Source organism: Acromyrmex echinatior, chromosome 18 (genome assembly GCF_024713525.1).
Source record: "Acromyrmex echinatior isolate Ae372 chromosome 18, ASM2471352v2, whole genome shotgun sequence".
Taxonomy (NCBI): domain Eukaryota; kingdom Metazoa; phylum Arthropoda; class Insecta; order Hymenoptera; family Formicidae; genus Acromyrmex; species Acromyrmex echinatior.
Genome location: NC_141869.1, coordinates 5,016,288 through 5,034,521, shown reverse-complemented (window position 1 = coordinate 5,034,521; position 18,234 = coordinate 5,016,288). Strand labels below are relative to the sequence as shown.

The following is an 18,234-nucleotide window of genomic DNA, read 5'->3' as shown; positions in this document are numbered from 1 at the left end:
GCACACGCATTCGATCGCAGTCGTACGTCATATATCACAAGATGTTCAAGAAATTTTTCGTTGAGACGAGGAACGTCGTAAAGAGCGAATCCAACTACGGAGATGAATCACACGTAGAATGTATAGCTTCCTAATTTACACGTGTAAACGTTGTATCACAAAATAAAATTCGAAAATTTGTGTTAAATTTCATACATTTCACGTGTTCCGGACGACCCACTCATATTTTTATATTAATTTCAGACAAGATGAATATGCTCAAAAATAATGTATATTATGTAAACAAATTTATACAAAAAATGTAACACTGACACAGTTTGTAAGTAAACTATGGAAGCACATTTTTTTTTTTTTAGTAAAATTAACATTTATGATATGTTAAATTAACATAAATTATATTCATTTATCTTAGAATTTAAGCAAACTGTATGGAAGCATATTTTTTCATTAAAATTAACACATATATTAAAATAACATATTATATTTATTTATCTTAGAATTTCTGATTTAAAGTTATTTTTTTATATTGTTTGTTCACTTTTTCAAAAATTTAAAAATCATGTTATGTGGACTAAAAAATGTTGAACATTAATTTAATAAAATGAAAAATATAATCTCGTTATGTTAAATTAATACTCGGATATATTAAAAATTTAACATAAAATTTTAACACAAAAATATATGAGTGGATCGTTATTAAAAAATAATATAAATAGTTTTGTATACAGAAGAGCACTTGTTAGGAGAATACTCGTTACGATTTTCGAGATCTATTTAACCGATTTAACGGCGTGACTTGCATTTTTATAAACAGTTGCTATTTGAGTCAATTAACAATCATTATGTTATTTAAGTAAAATTATCAATTTACTGTTGAAAATTCCATCTATCCTCTTACTAACAAATTACAGTATTTATTTTAATAACATGCCATTCATTCTGAATGTGTGTCACGTTTATTCGATCGACGCTATAAAAGGCACAGAATCCGCGTGTAGTCGCGATAAAATTAATCTCAGCCTCCGCCCTGTTCCTACGCTCGTTCATAATGCATGACGAGAGTCGTTTCGAGACACCCTATGTGCAAAGCAACACACACTACCCCTCGGCTGTCTCACTTGCGGTCGTGGAACAGTCGTTTTATGTCCCTTGAAAAGAGTTCTCTACCCTCCGGGTATGTCGTAGATTCGGTAGTACCGTTCGTGCCTGTGGCACGAAAGGAATGATAAATAAGTCAAACGAGTCGATTAATATTCAAACAGTTCTGAGAGAAAAAGAGAGAAAGAGAGAGAACTCAACATGTTGGAGAACCACTCTGTTGCCCCTTTCCTTGTAATGGTAATCTACTGTTCTCGATTGAAGCTTGTCGGCTTTACCCTCTCCTGTGCGATGCGCAGGAGATAGGCATCTCGGAGTTATCGAGGAAGGGATTGAGGAATCATTCTGATTCGATCGAAAACGCATCCCTATCTCTGAACGGCCAAAATGTATTAGAGGAGAATGAAAGAATCTTAAATCAGTGTCACTTTCAGACTTCCAGCTGCAATAAAATTCTCTTTACAACGAATTGAACGACAGGAAGTTACCATTTATTTTCTTTACATTGATAATTTAGCCCTTTATCCGTAAATACAAAAGAGAATAATTCTTGAATCTTCCTCGTATATTTTTAAAGGTCTAGATTTTATTATGGAAATGAAAAAACTAAAAGAGATATAAAAAAAATATTTTTGCTATTTCAGAAATAATTTCATTTGCAATATTTGTGTGGGATAATTGCATAAGAAGAATGTTTCAGGGAAGGCTGTGATACCTAGGAACATGTTATACTTTGAAAGCACTAATTATTTTTTTAATAATAAAATTGTTAATGTTGGTTGCTCAGTTATGTTACGTTAGTTAAAAAATAACGTAACATGATTGAGCAGCCAACATTAAAAATTTTATTATTATTATAAAAAATAATTAGTGTGTTCCAAGATGAAACATGTCCCTAAGTACAATCACAATCTCCATCTGTGTAATACTTTTTTTATGATCACTTTCTTCGGGAGCATAAGACAGCATTCATCCATATAATCCATCTATTGTACAATCTATAATATCGAATCGCGAATTAATATATTCAATTATCGAATACCACAATAAGACACCGTTTTATCTTAACCGTTTTTATCTACCATTGAATCGCAATCGAGAGTTGAAAAGAGATAGCTGCTAAGGGAAGAAGACACAGTAAAAAAGAGCGGGGTTGAAAGCAAGAGGCGTTTTAATTACAACAGACGCTTAATTACCATGATCGCTCATCATGAACCTTCCTTCTCGAGAAATTCGTATTATTCGTACCCTCGGCTCTAGAAGGGGAGAATCGTCGATTTCCCTGCGGACACCCTTGACACCCTCGAAAACTCCTCGCCGTTTCCTCGAGTCCCTCGTACTTCAGCCCTTCGCTTCACCCTCGGCATACACGCGCGCACAATGAGCACTCTTAGTTCGCAATCGTTCTCTCATGGCGGATTTCATTCTCTTGAAATCTCGCACTCTCAATACGCACTCTCTGCCCCTTATAATCAGCAACGTCTCATCCCTTCGCGACTGTTTGCGTACGTCTCTCACAACGAGCAAGGGGATGAAACACAGTGGCAGCTTATCAGACGGTAATCAGAAAGATAGCTGCTTCAGGATATGTCATGCAATGCTTTTATGTATTTCAGATAAACAACATAAACGTGTAAGCTATTAGATCTTGATTATATGTCTTTTACCATATTCAACATATTCAATATTAATTCTTCAGTGCTACGGGAACGACACATTTGGATATGGTATACTCAACTCAATTCAATTGCTTATAACTTTCATAAAATGAATATATTGTAAAGAATTTTTTCTCAATCAAAATGTCACATTAAAAAACATATCAAACGATATCAAACAAATACGTGTATCTTTATTAATAAAAAAAAAGTTATAAGCAAGAAAAAAAGTATTGCAAAAATGTTGGATAAAAATTGCACCGGATTAATATACTATTTTATATGATTGTCCCAAAAAATGATAATAAATTATAGTTAAATTATAATAATTGTGACCATTTTTCTCTTATTTTTTTTTTCAAATTTTTCTCTCAATGCATCATTGTGATATGCAAAATTCTTCCATTGATATTACATTTTAATTTCAAAACGCGGTATGTATTTTAAAATTGTAATAAATACGTGGAAATAATACGTGTTAATTATTGGCAAGAAATAAATATAAAACAATGAAAAATTAAACATACGTGTGAAGAGATCACGATTTTTAAGCCTGTCTTCTTACGCGCAGACATCTGAAACTGTTCCTGAGCGAGTGTCTCAGTAAGCAGAATGGTATTCCGAGACTCTTTCTCCTTCTCCCTCATTTCTCTCTCTCGCTTCGCCCTTTCCTTTTGCTCCATGGTACCTCCCAACCAACCCTCGTGTTTGTGTGCGAGTCGCTACGCTTGGGTGTGCATACGCGAGCGTCGTCTTGCCCCGAGGGTGTGGCATCTATGGGCTTTTCGACACGTCAAGTTTACTTTTTTCCACGTATTTACATCTGCGCAGTCAAAAGTACCTGCATACCCCAATTATCTCAACACATCCTACTTTTAGAAATTATGTTTACGCACTTTTAAAATTCTTTCTATGCTCAGATCTTCTCCTACAATCTTTCTCGAAAATTCAGAATGCATGCAAGGCTAACAAAATTTTCTTCTTATCTGTATCTGTATCTTTAAAAAAACTCTACTCAAAAATGGCAATGAGACTTGTTATATGTTGGGCGAAGTTTCAATTACTTGTTTCCTCAATGTGATAATAGTTATCAAACGCAAATATTATTCTTTTATGTTACACTCTAAAAAATATGGATGTACGGGATTTAGCACTATGTGATTATATAATCTCTCGTCGTGTTGGTGTTAATACTACATACATTTTAAATCCACATCATAATGATATGATACAAACATCAGAGGTTTTAAATCCACACATTGATATGAATATTAAGATAAGAGAATTACAGACATCGCATGGTGTTAAATACATATCTAATTTTTTAAAGTGTATTGTCCTATTAAATCTATAATCAAATTTAACCTAATTTAAGTCTTTTACTCATTTACTTAAGTAAAACTCCTACTCAATATTTTACTCATTAATTTAGTATAAAATAACGATATTGAATAAGAGAAGTAGTCGCGATTTAAATTAAGTTAAATTATATTATAGATTTAACAGTGTACAGATTTGTTATTTATTATCCATGATTTTTCCAAGAACCTTTTCCAATCTCAATGTATCGAGAAATACGCAACATTCCCGAGACATCATGTCAATATCATTGAAGGCAGTCGACAAATTCATTCGAAAACGCGAAGTTACGTGCGAGATAGATGTACTCGAAATATCGAACGTGAATACTCGCCGTCCGCCGCGCGCCGTTGATATCGTCGAGCTGGCTGATGGAAGTTGCGGCTTTGCGGTGCGACGAGGGCAAAATCGCGTCCACCAGCCATAAAACCGATCGCAAACGGGGATATCGTATATCGAAAATCGAGAATCGATACATTGATGCAGCAGATAGGAGCATCGGGTAATAATACTGCGGCTCTCCCTATCGCTGCACCCGTCTTTAACTGCTCTCCTGATCATCGTTTAATAGCGGATTGTATCCTCGCGAATCATATCAAAATTAACATTTTGTCAAAAATTCAGAGTAGACGAAAAAGAAAGTAACCAATGATAACCGATAAATGTAACGAAATAAAATAACGCAATAATCGATTCGCAAAAAATATAATATCAATTGTTAAACATATAAAGAAGAGTATCAATTAAAAAAAAGAATAATATCGGAAATATTAAATTTGTTTAAGAATGTATAATTTCTACAAAAAGTGACTGAAATTGAAAATTTTTATTTATAAAGAATATATGTACATATATATATATATATATGTGTAAAAGTTCAATAAAATCAATATTTATATTTAATACAATTTTATATTTTAAATGAAAATTTTCTCATTTTATCTTAATTATTACATTTACAAATCAAAGAAAAACTTGTTTGAAAAAATTAAAATATAATCCAATAAATTTATATCTAGTTTACTTTGAATAGAAATTTTTGTTTTTTTTTTCTTTTCAGAATGCAATTAATATTTCTTTTTTCTGTACATTTATTCTGACCATCTGAATAGCTCGCAGAAAAACATTACGGGGTCTAAAGTCTTCCCGTAATTAAGAAATATAAAGCCATTGTGATATAAAAATTGTATCGACACATTAATGTTCGGAATGATTTATTTATCGATATCTATATGATACGATAAAGCATATATTTTTGACGTGTCGTACAAAACGAACGAACACGTAAGCGTGTCGCGTATCACTGCGTATCGGTAAATAAAATGTTTTGGATACAAATATCTTTGATTTTGCGATCACAGCTTTGGCAAAAAGATGTCGATTCAAAGAGCACTGGTTTTTCGCTTGCATTATCGCGAAGCGATGTCGCGTGAAAGGGACGGGAGCGGTGACCGAGAAAAAGGGCTAACGGCGCTTGCCGCGACTATGAAAGATCTTTTTAGAATGTCGTTCGGATGAAAGCACATTTCTCTCTTTCTTTCTCTTTCATTCTCTCCTGCCGTCCGTGCTTTACAACCCGCGTCATAATTCTGAAACGGCATCAGACGGACTTTCCTTCCGGCGTGCGCGAAGTAAATTTTAAAGCCACCTCCGCGGCGGATGGTGGCAGTGCTAAAAAAAAAGGAATTTTATCCACTAAGTGGAGATAATGTTCGCCGCAATGAGAAGAGCGGTGTTTTAAAATCCCGTTGGTTCTCGAATTTCACGGGTATGTGCTCGAAATCCCTCAAGGGAATACATACGAACTAACCAGCGAAAATTTTAGCGTAATAACAATGAACATTTTGCTTATATCATAAGAAAAATATAAATGAGAATCCTAAAAAAATATCATTATACGAGAGAGAGAGAGAGAGATCTTTTTGAAAATAAATTTCATATAATATTTCTTAAATATGCACTATGAAATAAAAAATGAAAATGTAACCGTATTTTTAATTGCGATCAGAAGTACTGGGCTCATTATCTGGAATAAAATATATAAAAAGAGAAAATGGATTATCAAAGTACCAGCTTTTCGTCTCTGACAAAATCAAAAGCGTTTAAAAAATTAAACCGTAGAAAGCTTCAGAAAGGAAAATTGTTCATCACAAAATCTTTTATTACAAACAAACGACGACAATCTGAAAAGTGTATAAAACGCGAAATTGATGTTTTTGAAGCCACAACTCGATTGCATTCCGTTAACAATTCTGTTATTTCATCACATTGCATTAGTTGCTTTTGTTACTGCCGCATGCGAAATGGAAAATAAAAAAATGCGCGCCGAGGGATCACTTTTGAAGAATAATTTTTTTTTTCGCGCAATGGGGGAAAAAAGAAAGAACGCATCGAAGCGATTTTGCAATTCATCCCTGTTATTTATCCCCAAACGACCGCAAACGGCGTCTTCGATGATCGCGATTGGCCGACTGCCAATCCCACTTTCGACGGCATTTCGCATGTCGACATCCTCGACTAGTAAGACAGTCAACTATAACGAGCGGGAAGCAGCGACGACATGCGGTGGCGAAAGGGGGTTGCTGGCGGGCGAGAGGAAGAGAAAGAGAGGGAGACACGCGAAGGAGGATGGGAAGGGTTCGCAGATGCGCGGCAGAGGACGAGGGAAAAGGGCGAAAACGGAACGCGGAACGGCGCACTACCACGGGCGAAATCCGACGAGCTACCCTCGTCGGCGCTCGTGTTTGTCCGTGTATTCATCCGTGTACTCCCGGGGGCGGAGACCGCAGAGTATTGATTTCACCCCCGCCCTCCCTCCCCAGTCGACCGCTCCTCTCGCCCTCCATGCCCAGGCCGTTTGCACCCCCGTTGCCGCTCCTGCAACATTTCCCCACCGACACACAGTCGTAGGAGCAGCCACCAGCTCTCTCTCTCTCTCTCTCTCTCTCTCTCTCTCTCTCTCTCTCTCTCTTTCTCTCTCTCTCTCTCTCTCTCTCTCTCCCTCTCTCCCTCTCTCCCGACCATCCCAATTTCACTCAAACCACCGGTGGTAGCGACGCTACCGACCAGGGTCGGATCTAGAAGCCACGGAATCGAGTTTAGATCCATATATTTGAGTAAATAAATAACCATTGAAAAGATATAAAAGTAAAATCTGGGAAAAATTGGCAAAAAGTGACATTTTGTTTAAAATACACGAAAAAGATGCGAAACGAGATGTTTTTCGCTTTTCTAACAATTCTGAGACTGCTGTTTCTATCAGTTGACATTTTTCCAATAATGCATAGAAACTTGCGAAAGCGGATATTTTTGATGGACGTATTTCTTCATCTTCCTCTATTGTTCGCGAATATCAGTAGTAATGCTTATTTCATTCAAGATAATTTTTAGTTTTATACTTCATAATTACACGAGCAAAACTTAATTTCTCGTTTTTCAAAATAAGTATGTATTTGTTTCTTGAAACTTTTTCGTACTTGAAATGTGATAATACGAGAAAAAAACAAATGAAGGATAAATGAATCGCTCGTGAACAATTGCTGTTTTTAAAGTAAGCAAATGAAACATGTTACAAATTGTAAGAGAAAAAGTGATACAGCGTTAAATTGAAGAAATATTGGACATAACAATATATTCTATTATATAAAAAAGAAAAATAAACAAGGGATATTCCAATAAAATTCGTATTCTCCATCTTGCAAAATGCAAAAATTGAAACAAGCTTGACACGCATATAATTTGACTAAAATTCCTACATTCTTCCAATTTGGAAATTCTAAATACTATTTTACTAGATATAAATATTTATAAATGTATTTTTACCAGAAAATAACAAAATGTAAAGATTCAATACATAAAAACAAATATGGAGTGAAGCTCACAGTAATTAAAAAACTTTCAAACTGTGGATTTTGCTTTTATGTGTTCTAAGCTTAACAAATATGTGATTCTCTTCGGAAACAGAGCTCTCTAGTAACACGATTCGTTTATCAGGGGTGGTAAAAGATCCAGAGCCGGCTCTGGTGTACCAACACTACATAGACATCCCGTCGGTGCGCTTCTAGGGGCTCGTCGACCATCACAGACAAAACTTGCCCAACGAAGTAACCTGGTGAGCCAAGTGTGTGTACGAGAGAGAGAGAGAGAGAGAGAGGGAGAATCTTAAAAGAGTAGAAAAGGTGACGTAGGAATTACTTCGGGAAATTCGCTCGGTGGAAAAGGAGGAAAGGCGAAAGCGCGGACACGAAGATGGCACTGTGCAGTCTGCATCGACGACGTCGCGACGTTCACGAGAGTGGGGACAACGCGGAAGAAGGGTTGAACATGGGTGGATGACATCGTGCGGGAACATGGGTGTGTATCGTGGAGTAAATTTCGGGGCAAAAATGTGTTCCGGGGAGAATGTAATCTGTTTATTCCGCTGTTGCTTTTCTGGCGACGTGAGTTAAAGGGATACGCGGAGGAGGAGGGATAGAGAGAGAGAGGAGAGGGAGGGAGGGAGAGAGAGACAGATGACGTTTGTGAGTTCGGTTCATTTAATTGGAAAACTCTTGTATATCCGATATTTATAAGCAGTTTATGAGCACGGGACAAGCGATGAATAATAAAGCGACGCAGAATAAACATTTGCAACATCGACAGAGAAAGATAGCAAGAAAGAGAGAGAGAGAGAGAGAGAAAGACTGACACGAAAACCGATAATTCGATTGACCCGAAAGTTTATGACAATTAAAACTTGTGATTAATCACCCAGCCCTTTTTATCGACATATACTGACTCCTCATGATGTAACTAGCGGAAACGCCGGACAACGCGGTTTTTAATAGCATCTCGAATGAACATGAGAGTAATGAAACTTTTAATTAACTGTGCTTTCGCAGTAAACAATTTAAACTTTTGGTTTAACGAGTTTTATAAGGATTTATATATCGCTAAAACGATTTTACCTAATAGCAAATTTACTCATCATATTAATTAAGCCACCTTTATTATATTATTATTATATAATATAGCAGTAAAAAAAAATCTATATGAATCTGCTAGTAACATAGTCTCTCTCGGTATCTTCCTCGATACATTTGTGTTTACTTCACTTGTAAAAATTAAGTTTCAACAATTACAATATAAATCAACGTTCTTAATTTACAGAAAACTTCCTTAAAAAAAAAAAAAAAAAATTCCAACACTCAATTGTAATAGATCATTAAAAAATATATATTATATAGAAATAAATAAATAAAAGCTTTGTCTCAATTGCTTAAATATTATTAGAATAGTACAGAACACTTTTATACATATGGAGCAAATTTGAGAACCCATAACACTCTCTCTCTCTCTCTCCCTCTCTCTTTATACTAGGGATATAACGGATTATTCCCTTCGGTGCATAGAGCAGTCGACGATGCCACTTTGCTCAAGCCACCATGCCATGTCCCCCGGCTTTCGCCCAACCTCCGCACCCCTTTCGACATCGATGAGCGTCAATTCCGAGTCGACGGGGGCGCGATCAAAAATATTTATCAAACGGCACGTCAAGCAGATCCTCCCCCGTGCGTTAATCCACTCGTTCATCACGGCTCTCAATTATATATATAACCGCACATCCAAATTATTAAAATCCATCGACACAAGATTAAACGAGATCGTCATAGTCACGCAATGGTCCTTAATTTTTAATCTGAATTTATCCCCTTCATGATACTTTTCGAATTCGTCCAGAATGTATTGAGAAATGGGATGGAATATTCAAGAGAATCGAGGACTCTTTGGAAAAATTTTTGAAACAAACAATAAGAATTAATCGTCATTAAATTTTAAGAATTAAAAATAAATAGAAGTCTGATAATCGAAAGTTAAAAGTAAAGAGTAGTGAATTGAAGATAGAATACACTTTGAAACAAAATCTGGAAATACCTATGAAAACTATGAGGTTGGAAAACAATAGACTGCGGGGACAGAGATTACATATCGCTTGTTTGCACATGAATATACGTTCGTTAAATATTACCTCTCTCGGATAGCACGGTGATCATTAATAATATCACCGGCAAATCGTAGTGTGCAAAAATAATGACGCCGTTATTACAATGGCGAGCAGTCGTATCGATGTCACTCGCCGAATCGGGCGGTAAATAATAGATGATGCGAGTCAATCGGTTGTATATCGACGTGTCGGTATACTTTCAAAACGGCTTCGACAAAGCGGCTGCCATGAACCGTGAATAGCGACGAAGAGAGACGCCAAGTGAAAATACTCGTTGCAATCATCGTACAAAGAGTAGAAATAGTTCGTGCCAATTTCTATCTTGGTTGAACTTTATACCCTCGGCGAAATCTATATATTGAAACATCACGTAGTGTCTATTATACCAACAAAGAGTATATTTATCGTAATCTATACAGTATTTGTCTGTGAAATCGATACGTAAAATTTGCATTTAAAATTACAGCTTGCAGAGTGTGCACGGTTTGCATATGTAAATAGATAAAAAGTGACATAGCAATACAAGACATGAAAAAAAAATTTTTTAGCATTTAAAATGTCGGTAACGTTGAGGATGATTGGAAAAATTATTTAAAATAGAACGTTTTACTCAATTTATAGCAGAATTTTTCTTATTCCTATTCTTGCAAGATTGATATTTACGATCCGAACTTCAAAGCTGCAATCTTCGCGAGTACACAACTTTGTTGCCGCTAGTAAACTCTCTTTCTCCGCGACTGCGAGAATCCTTCTCCTTCTTTCTCTTTAGAGCGCACGAAGGAACGTCATTACAGTTAACCGGAACATTTAACAGTTAACACTGTGACGTGTACACTCATTGGATTTTCCGCTGCGGGTGCGTACACGCTGCGTACGCGCGTGTCCTCCCAATTTTGTTGCAGCCGAACCGAGCCGGGACGACGATCCGCGAGCGCATCCGCGACACGTACGCGAGTTGATTGACGCGCGAATACGTGTCCGGCGTAATACGACTCGCGAACAAGGTTGCGAACGAGCACGTACGTGCGGTGCGACGATGACGAGAACGACGACGGGCCCCGATGTGTGCCAAGGCGAGAGATACATCGAGGTTCCGTTGGAAAACGCGCGGATTTCACGACTCCGCGCGTGTACACAATGTCCTGCGTACACGCTACAGCAATTCCAATGTAATACATTCGTCAAGTATTCCTCGCGAAATATGAAGCCGATGACGTTTACTAACTCCGTACGATTTGATGGTTGAAATTTTTGATACTTCGCTGATTAAAATTATGATTAAAATTCTGCGAAAATTCTCGAGCAAAAGCTCGCTTGAATTCGAGCGAACGATGAGTTTACTATTCGACTGTATTTAAAATATTTCAAAAGACTCAAAAGACTGAATATTAAAAATGCGCGACATTAAGGCTCGGTTTTTCCATTTTTCAGTTGAGTTATAGTTTCGACTTCACTTCACTTAACTTGATGATAATGTATGTAAAAATTGTGGTTTTTTTTTTAGCTATGATAGATGACTAAACTGATGGTATGGTAGCGATAACTTTAAAAGTTAACTCATTACAAAATTATCACCTTGCATATCATGCACTCTAAATAATATTGATGTAAATTTTAACATTATACGGTATCTATATAATTCACTAATGTTAATAATAATTGTTTTCCATTTTTAACACAAGTAATACTAAAGTTATGACTCAGTAAGCATTTTATATTATAACAATGTTATTATTTTACTTTCTTATTTTTTTGAAAATTGTAACACACAGGTGTGTTTATAACTCACTTTTAATATAAGTTAAAGCCGCAGTATAGACTTTGCGTAACGCGTAAGGTATAAGAAAATCAATTAATCAGAATTCTTCATTTCATATTCTAATTAATTGATTCTGTTATGGGTTATCTACAATAAGTCATTACTTAAGCTTAAGCCATAAGAAATTGACCAACCATAGTCGATTATTCTTCTCATATTTGACTTGATTGGTTTTCTTGTGGCTTAAGACTTAAAAGCTTAGGTAATAACTTATAGAAAGCTCATTATGACTTATGTGTTATACAAAAGCCTGTGCTGCAGCCTTTAAGAAGACTCACAATAAAGTTCACGATCTAGAACACATTATAAAAACTTATTTCAGTGAGATTCAGTTTATTTTATTCGTCAGAATGAGATGGAACGTACATTGAACTGAGTTGTAACGTCATAAGTGAGAATTACCTGAATTTTAATGTAATTGGAAAGCAACTATTAACATAGTGAGAATTAAAAATTAAACAAAATTTGGATTCCTTGTTTAACATTTTTTTGTTTAACAAAATTAGAGCTAATACGAATCGTCACTATAATTAGTGCTCTACGTTAATTTTATATTAATACAAAAAATTAAATTTAACCTTTAAGTAGGTGAATAAATCTCTCTTTCTCTCTCTCTCTCCCAAAAGTACAAATAATATAAATTTAATTCTATGTATGTTATTAAAAATATAACTATAAAGATCAAATTTGTTTGGGATGTTTTAAAACACCTCATCTACCTATTTAAAGTTTAATGGATGTTTGAAAATTCATGTTTTAGTTGTATAATAAAAATCTTTTGTCATATGATAACACATGATAATAAGAATTATATATATATTGATGAGGATTTAACACCGCATAAATCCATATCAATATTTTTTAGAGTTAGTATAACTAAAAAAATATTTACCATTTTTACATTATCATCACGTTAATCATAAATTAACTAGAAAATGAAAAACTGAATTTGAAAGGTGTATGTTCTCATGGCAAGTACGATAATCAGAGTTAAATAAGATCCAGTTTTTGAGAGAAAAATTTGTCGTGCACACCCAATAAGAAAAGCCATCCGACATTCGTCGTGTCCGGTCGACTGTAAAATACGATAACGTTGGTAGATCTCTTCGAGGAAAAATAATGCACAACTTTTGATGGCTGTGGATCGGGGGAATGAAACGCGCACGAGACGAGATTTATTTATGGCGCTCTGCCGTATCTCTCAAACGATATTTTTCGCTTCGCGTTTATTTTCAGATATACGTATGCGCGTAACGCTCGCGCGGAGGTTCACGACAGAAACCAAAGCTCGTATTTTACAATAACGTTCCCGTCGCGTTCAAGAAGCGGATTTATTTATTCAAGTGTCACGGCGATAGTCTACCCCAACATAGAATAAAACGGAAGCAAATACGTAAAGCACGTCAAGGCGATATTGATTCTTTGAAGTTTCTATTTGGACGAAAATAGAAAAAAATATCGTCGCGCATCTTCATCATTTATTCATTAATGTCTTTCTGTTCAATTTACGAATAGATAAGATAAGGAGGAATTCTTGCAACTAACTTCCATTTCAATTACAATTTTATTCCAATCCTACATACTTTGATAAAAATAGAAAAATATGATATTTTAATATATTTTGTAGAATCACACACATCCATCGTATATAAAAAAAAATATTACTGCAGGAAATGGCATTCTTTCTTTCATTTGCATTTGAAATTACTCACACTTTTTATTTGAATAAATTTACCTTGTTAATGATCCATTATTTTACTAACTGCATGTCACGAGTTTCTAATGTAACATTTTAAGTATTTTTTTCCTCTATGTAATCTCCTTTTTTTTTTTCAAGCAAAACTTTTTCCGATGCACGCAACGGAACGCAGTATTGGCGCATGCACGCACGTGCATCATGCAGACTATCGGTTCGCATTCTATGCATATGAACTTATGTAATTGATTTCGTGTCAGCTCTCATCTCACCGCGCCGCAAGCAAGTTAGGTGCGTACGAGCGTTATGCGTCGCCGCCGACGAGACGAAGATACCGATCGAAGGAGGGGCTGCTCGAGCTCGTGGCGACTAACGAGCTGCCGGAAATCAACATTACATATCCGGCCAGAATGCGTCGTGCAAGAGATAAAAAGAATTCCCCTGTTTGTATCCCGACTAACATGCTTGTGTACGCAATTTTATGCGGGAAGAGGAAATCCGTAAACTTAATTCAGCATGTTCCTCTCAAAAGAGAAAGAAAAATTAATTAGACGTATCCGTTGTTTTCAAATCGCGATCCTAATGACGGATACTTTATGACAAGGAAACACTCGGAAGTGTTCTCTGATTTTGACGATTTAATATTTAATATTTAATATTATATTTTAGATCAAAACAAGGGATACATATTTTTATTCATATAATGCACGAGGTAAAACATTCTTTCGCAAAAAAAATTAGTTGTTTTCTTTCAAAGTGAATATCGAAACTGTAAAAGATGAAAAAAAATTTTTAATAAAAGTTAAAAACGGTTTCAAAAGAATTGTACAATAATCATACAAAATTTGTTTAAAATTTTTAGTTTATAAATAAACATTTTATTTAAATAATTTTTTTTTTATTATTATAGGATCTTCTAAAAATCACTTACAATTTTTATTTTAAAAAATTTTTCTTTTTATATCGGCGATATTTGAAAAAAAAGTAATCAATTTTTTTAGTAGAGATATTTCAACCTCTGAAAGTACATGTAGGCACAAATAAAAAATATATCTCTTATGCGAGTCTACCCTGAGAATTCCATTTGGTTAACTCAACTAATCTCAAAACAATTTAGTTGAAGGAAAAAAATTTGATTATTTTAACGATTTACTTGTGTCATCGGAAACAAGTATAGAATATTACACAATAATCAAACTTTTTGCTTTAACTAAATTATTTTATTGCAACAATCAAGGATTTATTTGCTCATATCCAAACAAGAAATTATTTTAATCAAATGGGATTCTCAATGCAAAATACAACATATTGAAAGCTCATCAAAATTTGAGAAGGCACGCGATCATCGTCACCATCGTCGTCATTATCGGATCAGTGTGAGTCTAAGGCAAGCAAGGCTTACGGCTACTAACTTCGGTAAATTGGATCCACGACCAGTAACTTTAGATACGATGTGTTTCCTTGTAAGAATATATAAAGCTGAATAATATAATGCTATTAATATGTAATGTAAAATATTCCAGATTCAATATACAATATATATATATATATATATGGATCTGGAATATATATATAGAAAGTGTTATTTCTTGCGATATTTCGAGCCGAAAATATTTAGCAATTAATAATTTTCTAGCAATAAATTCAAAGAAGATAAATAGTTGGTCATAAATTAATTTTTTCAGAAAACAAATAACGAGATATTATTCCAGTCGATCAACATGGAATAAATTTTAATCAACTTTTAAATTCATTATTATAATCAGGATATTAAAATTTATAAAGTCTTCATTGACATTAAAACAACGATCACAAGTTTCATAAAAACAACACTTTCTACCAATTCCGAATAATCAACTTGAATGATTGTGGAACACCATTTTGTCGACACGTTGCAACAAAATGAATTAGAAATTGAAAAGTGACTCACCTTTGGTTCCGTCTTCATTTTTTTCGCAGGCGGAGGACTAGCGGCAGTGTCCATTGCTTCCTCGGCGGGTGTCGTGAGCGGTGGACCCGGCACCGCGGCGACCTTGGTTTGTTCCGGTTTGGCCGCCGCGCCGGCCGCCGTGGCGCTCGCCGGACTCGGCGGCGGACAGGGTGCCGCCGCGCTGGTCGCGGGTGGCCCGGGGCCTTGTGATACGGAGAAACCTGTCCTCGAACTGGGCGGTGGTCCCTGGGTCTGTTGTGGCGCCGTGGCGGCCGGCGTTGGGCCCTGAGACTGCGTCGCACCACCGGCCGAATTTTGACCCTGCGGTGTCGGTCGCGCGGTACCGTTCATCTCTGGTTTCGTTTGCTGGGGGGTATGATTGCTCTGCGGTTTTTCGTGCTTGTCTCGTGCTTTGTCACGCCTATGACCGCTCGAACCACGTTTCGAGCCAGCGGTGGACGAGGGCGCGGCACCGGTGCCGCCAGCGGATGCCGGCGAATGGCTCGGCTTCGACTTATTCGACGAAGAGGACTGACCGCCGCCGGCCGCGCCGCATTCCGAATTTTGTGAGTTTTGTGTTACCGCGGCCGACGCGGACGTCGAGCCGACGGCCGAGGACGAGGACGTTGAGGAGGCAGCGGTGCCGTTGTTCGAGTCTTGCGACGAGACGGTTCCGTTGATCTCGTTCGACTTAACAATCTCGTGTTTGGCTTCGCTGGTCTTGGTACCGGGCTTCGTTCGCTTGATCTTCATCTTGAGGCCCTTGTCGACGGTGGCCGAATGTTCAACGGCCATCTTGCCGGGATTACCGGCGTTAGCGTGGACGGCGTTTACGCCGCTCACGTTCACACCCGACGCTTGCTTATTACCGGTGACTACAGATGCGGTACCGTTTGCGTTACCGGCCCCGTTCGCGCTGCCGGTGCCGTTCGCGCTGCCACTGCCGCTACCGGGACTGTTGGAACGCGTTGAATTCACCCCACAAGAAGAGGACGATGAGGATGAGGATGACGAAGAGGACGACGACAACGACGATGACGAAGACGACGACGACTGACTTCCGGCGTTCGTGCCAGTCGACGGGACGGACGAGGACGAGGAGTTTGAGTTGAGACCACTTGCTGAGTTTTGTAACTGATGATGATTCGCGTTATTCGGTGCCGATGCTGCCGAGGCAGGCGTAGAAGCCATGCCTGTCCCCGAGCTCAATTTCTCGTCCCTCGTCTTCTCAATGTCCGCATCAAGATCGATTATCAGGTCACCTATGCCAATGTCCCATTCGTTGTCGTCGTACTCAAAGTTATTGGTCGCATTCGTCGCGGCCGGATCCAGTTCACCGATGTTAGCAGCCACTGTGCTTATTTTATTAGACTCACGCTGCTGGCCTGATGACGACGACGACGACGACGACGACGACGACGACGACGACGACGACGACGACGATGATGACAATGATGACTTGTCCCGATTCTGATGGTGATGATGATGGTGATGATGGTGGTGATGATGGTGATGGTGATGGTGACGATGATCGCGGTGTTCCCTGCCGATCAGTGCTCTCTCTTGCCTCCTTGACTGACCGCCGCTAAAGTTGTTATTACTTAAGCCGTTGTTGTTGTTGTTGTTGTTGTTGCCGCTGTTACCGTTGCTGGTGTTGCCGTTGCTGCCGTTACCACCACTGTTACTATTACTATTATTACTACTAATACCACCACCACCGATGCACGGAGATGGTCCTTTACGGTTTACGTTAGGGAGGCGACCGCCTAGTGGCGTGGTCGCCATGCCCTTGGAAACGTTTCCCCGGCGCCCGCCAGCCTGGTCACCGACTGCCCACCGTTTCTCACTTTGGATACCAAGTAATAGTAGTGGTAGCGCGCGTGACTACACGCGTTATCATTACCCCGACCACCGCCCGCGAGACGCGCCTCGTCCATCGAACACATCACTCACTCTCTCGCTTCTACTCTCGCTCGACAAGGGTAATTCGCGATATATCCCAGCCGTATCTCTTTTCTCTCTCCTCTCTCTCTCTTTCTCTTTCTTCCTCGCGTCTTCCACTTCTTGGTTATCGTGTGTACACCTTATCCACCTTGATTTCTCTTCACCACACTTGCCCCTGTCGTTAATTCTTACTCGCGTAGCTGAGACGCGTAACTCGATATACCTTTCACCACTCTTCACCGACGACACACTGATCCCCGACACAACACCACGATCACAGCCACTGAGCCCCCCCCTTAGATCACGAACACACCACCCGACACCACTCGTGATTACTTCCAACGTCGTAGGAAATCTCGGCGACCATCCGCGTTCTCGGAATCCTGAGACCCGAGGATGGTAGCTCCTCCACCTGTCTCCCACTTGTCGTGAATTAAGCCATGTCCCACGAAACGATCCTCCCAGTCAGCCTAGCGTGCGGTTCTTCCCTTCGATTTCCCGACGGAACCGCGCCTCGGCTGATCGACGTGTTTCCGATCTGTAACAACGTAAGTGATTCCCTTCAACGTCGACGTTAAACGTGTAATGATTAATTTATCATAACGGATTAGCTTAAGATTATCTTGTCAAAGCAACTCCGGGATGTCTGATTAATATTCTGTTATTTATAGATTTCAACTCTAATCATATTTTCATTATATTAATTAATCCTATTTTTATAATTTTACACTCATTAAAATTTTACAA

The 18,234-nt window shown here is 37.9% G+C and overlaps 1 protein-coding gene across 5 annotated transcripts in view; it reads right to left on the bottom strand.

Annotated features, from left to right (window-relative positions):
• Positions 1-18,234, bottom strand: part of LOC105144863 (uncharacterized) — a 246,697-nt gene that overhangs the window by 65,531 nt on the left and 162,932 nt on the right. For all 5 annotated transcript variants that reach the window (XM_087415546.1, XM_011054072.2, XM_087415549.1 and 2 more), the window contains one exon: positions 15,544-18,025. In XM_087415546.1, the coding sequence (XP_087271672.1) occupies positions 15,544-17,328 (1,785 nt within the window). In that variant the 5' untranslated portion in view covers positions 17,329-18,025. The remainder of the gene's footprint in view (positions 1-15,543; positions 18,026-18,234) is intronic.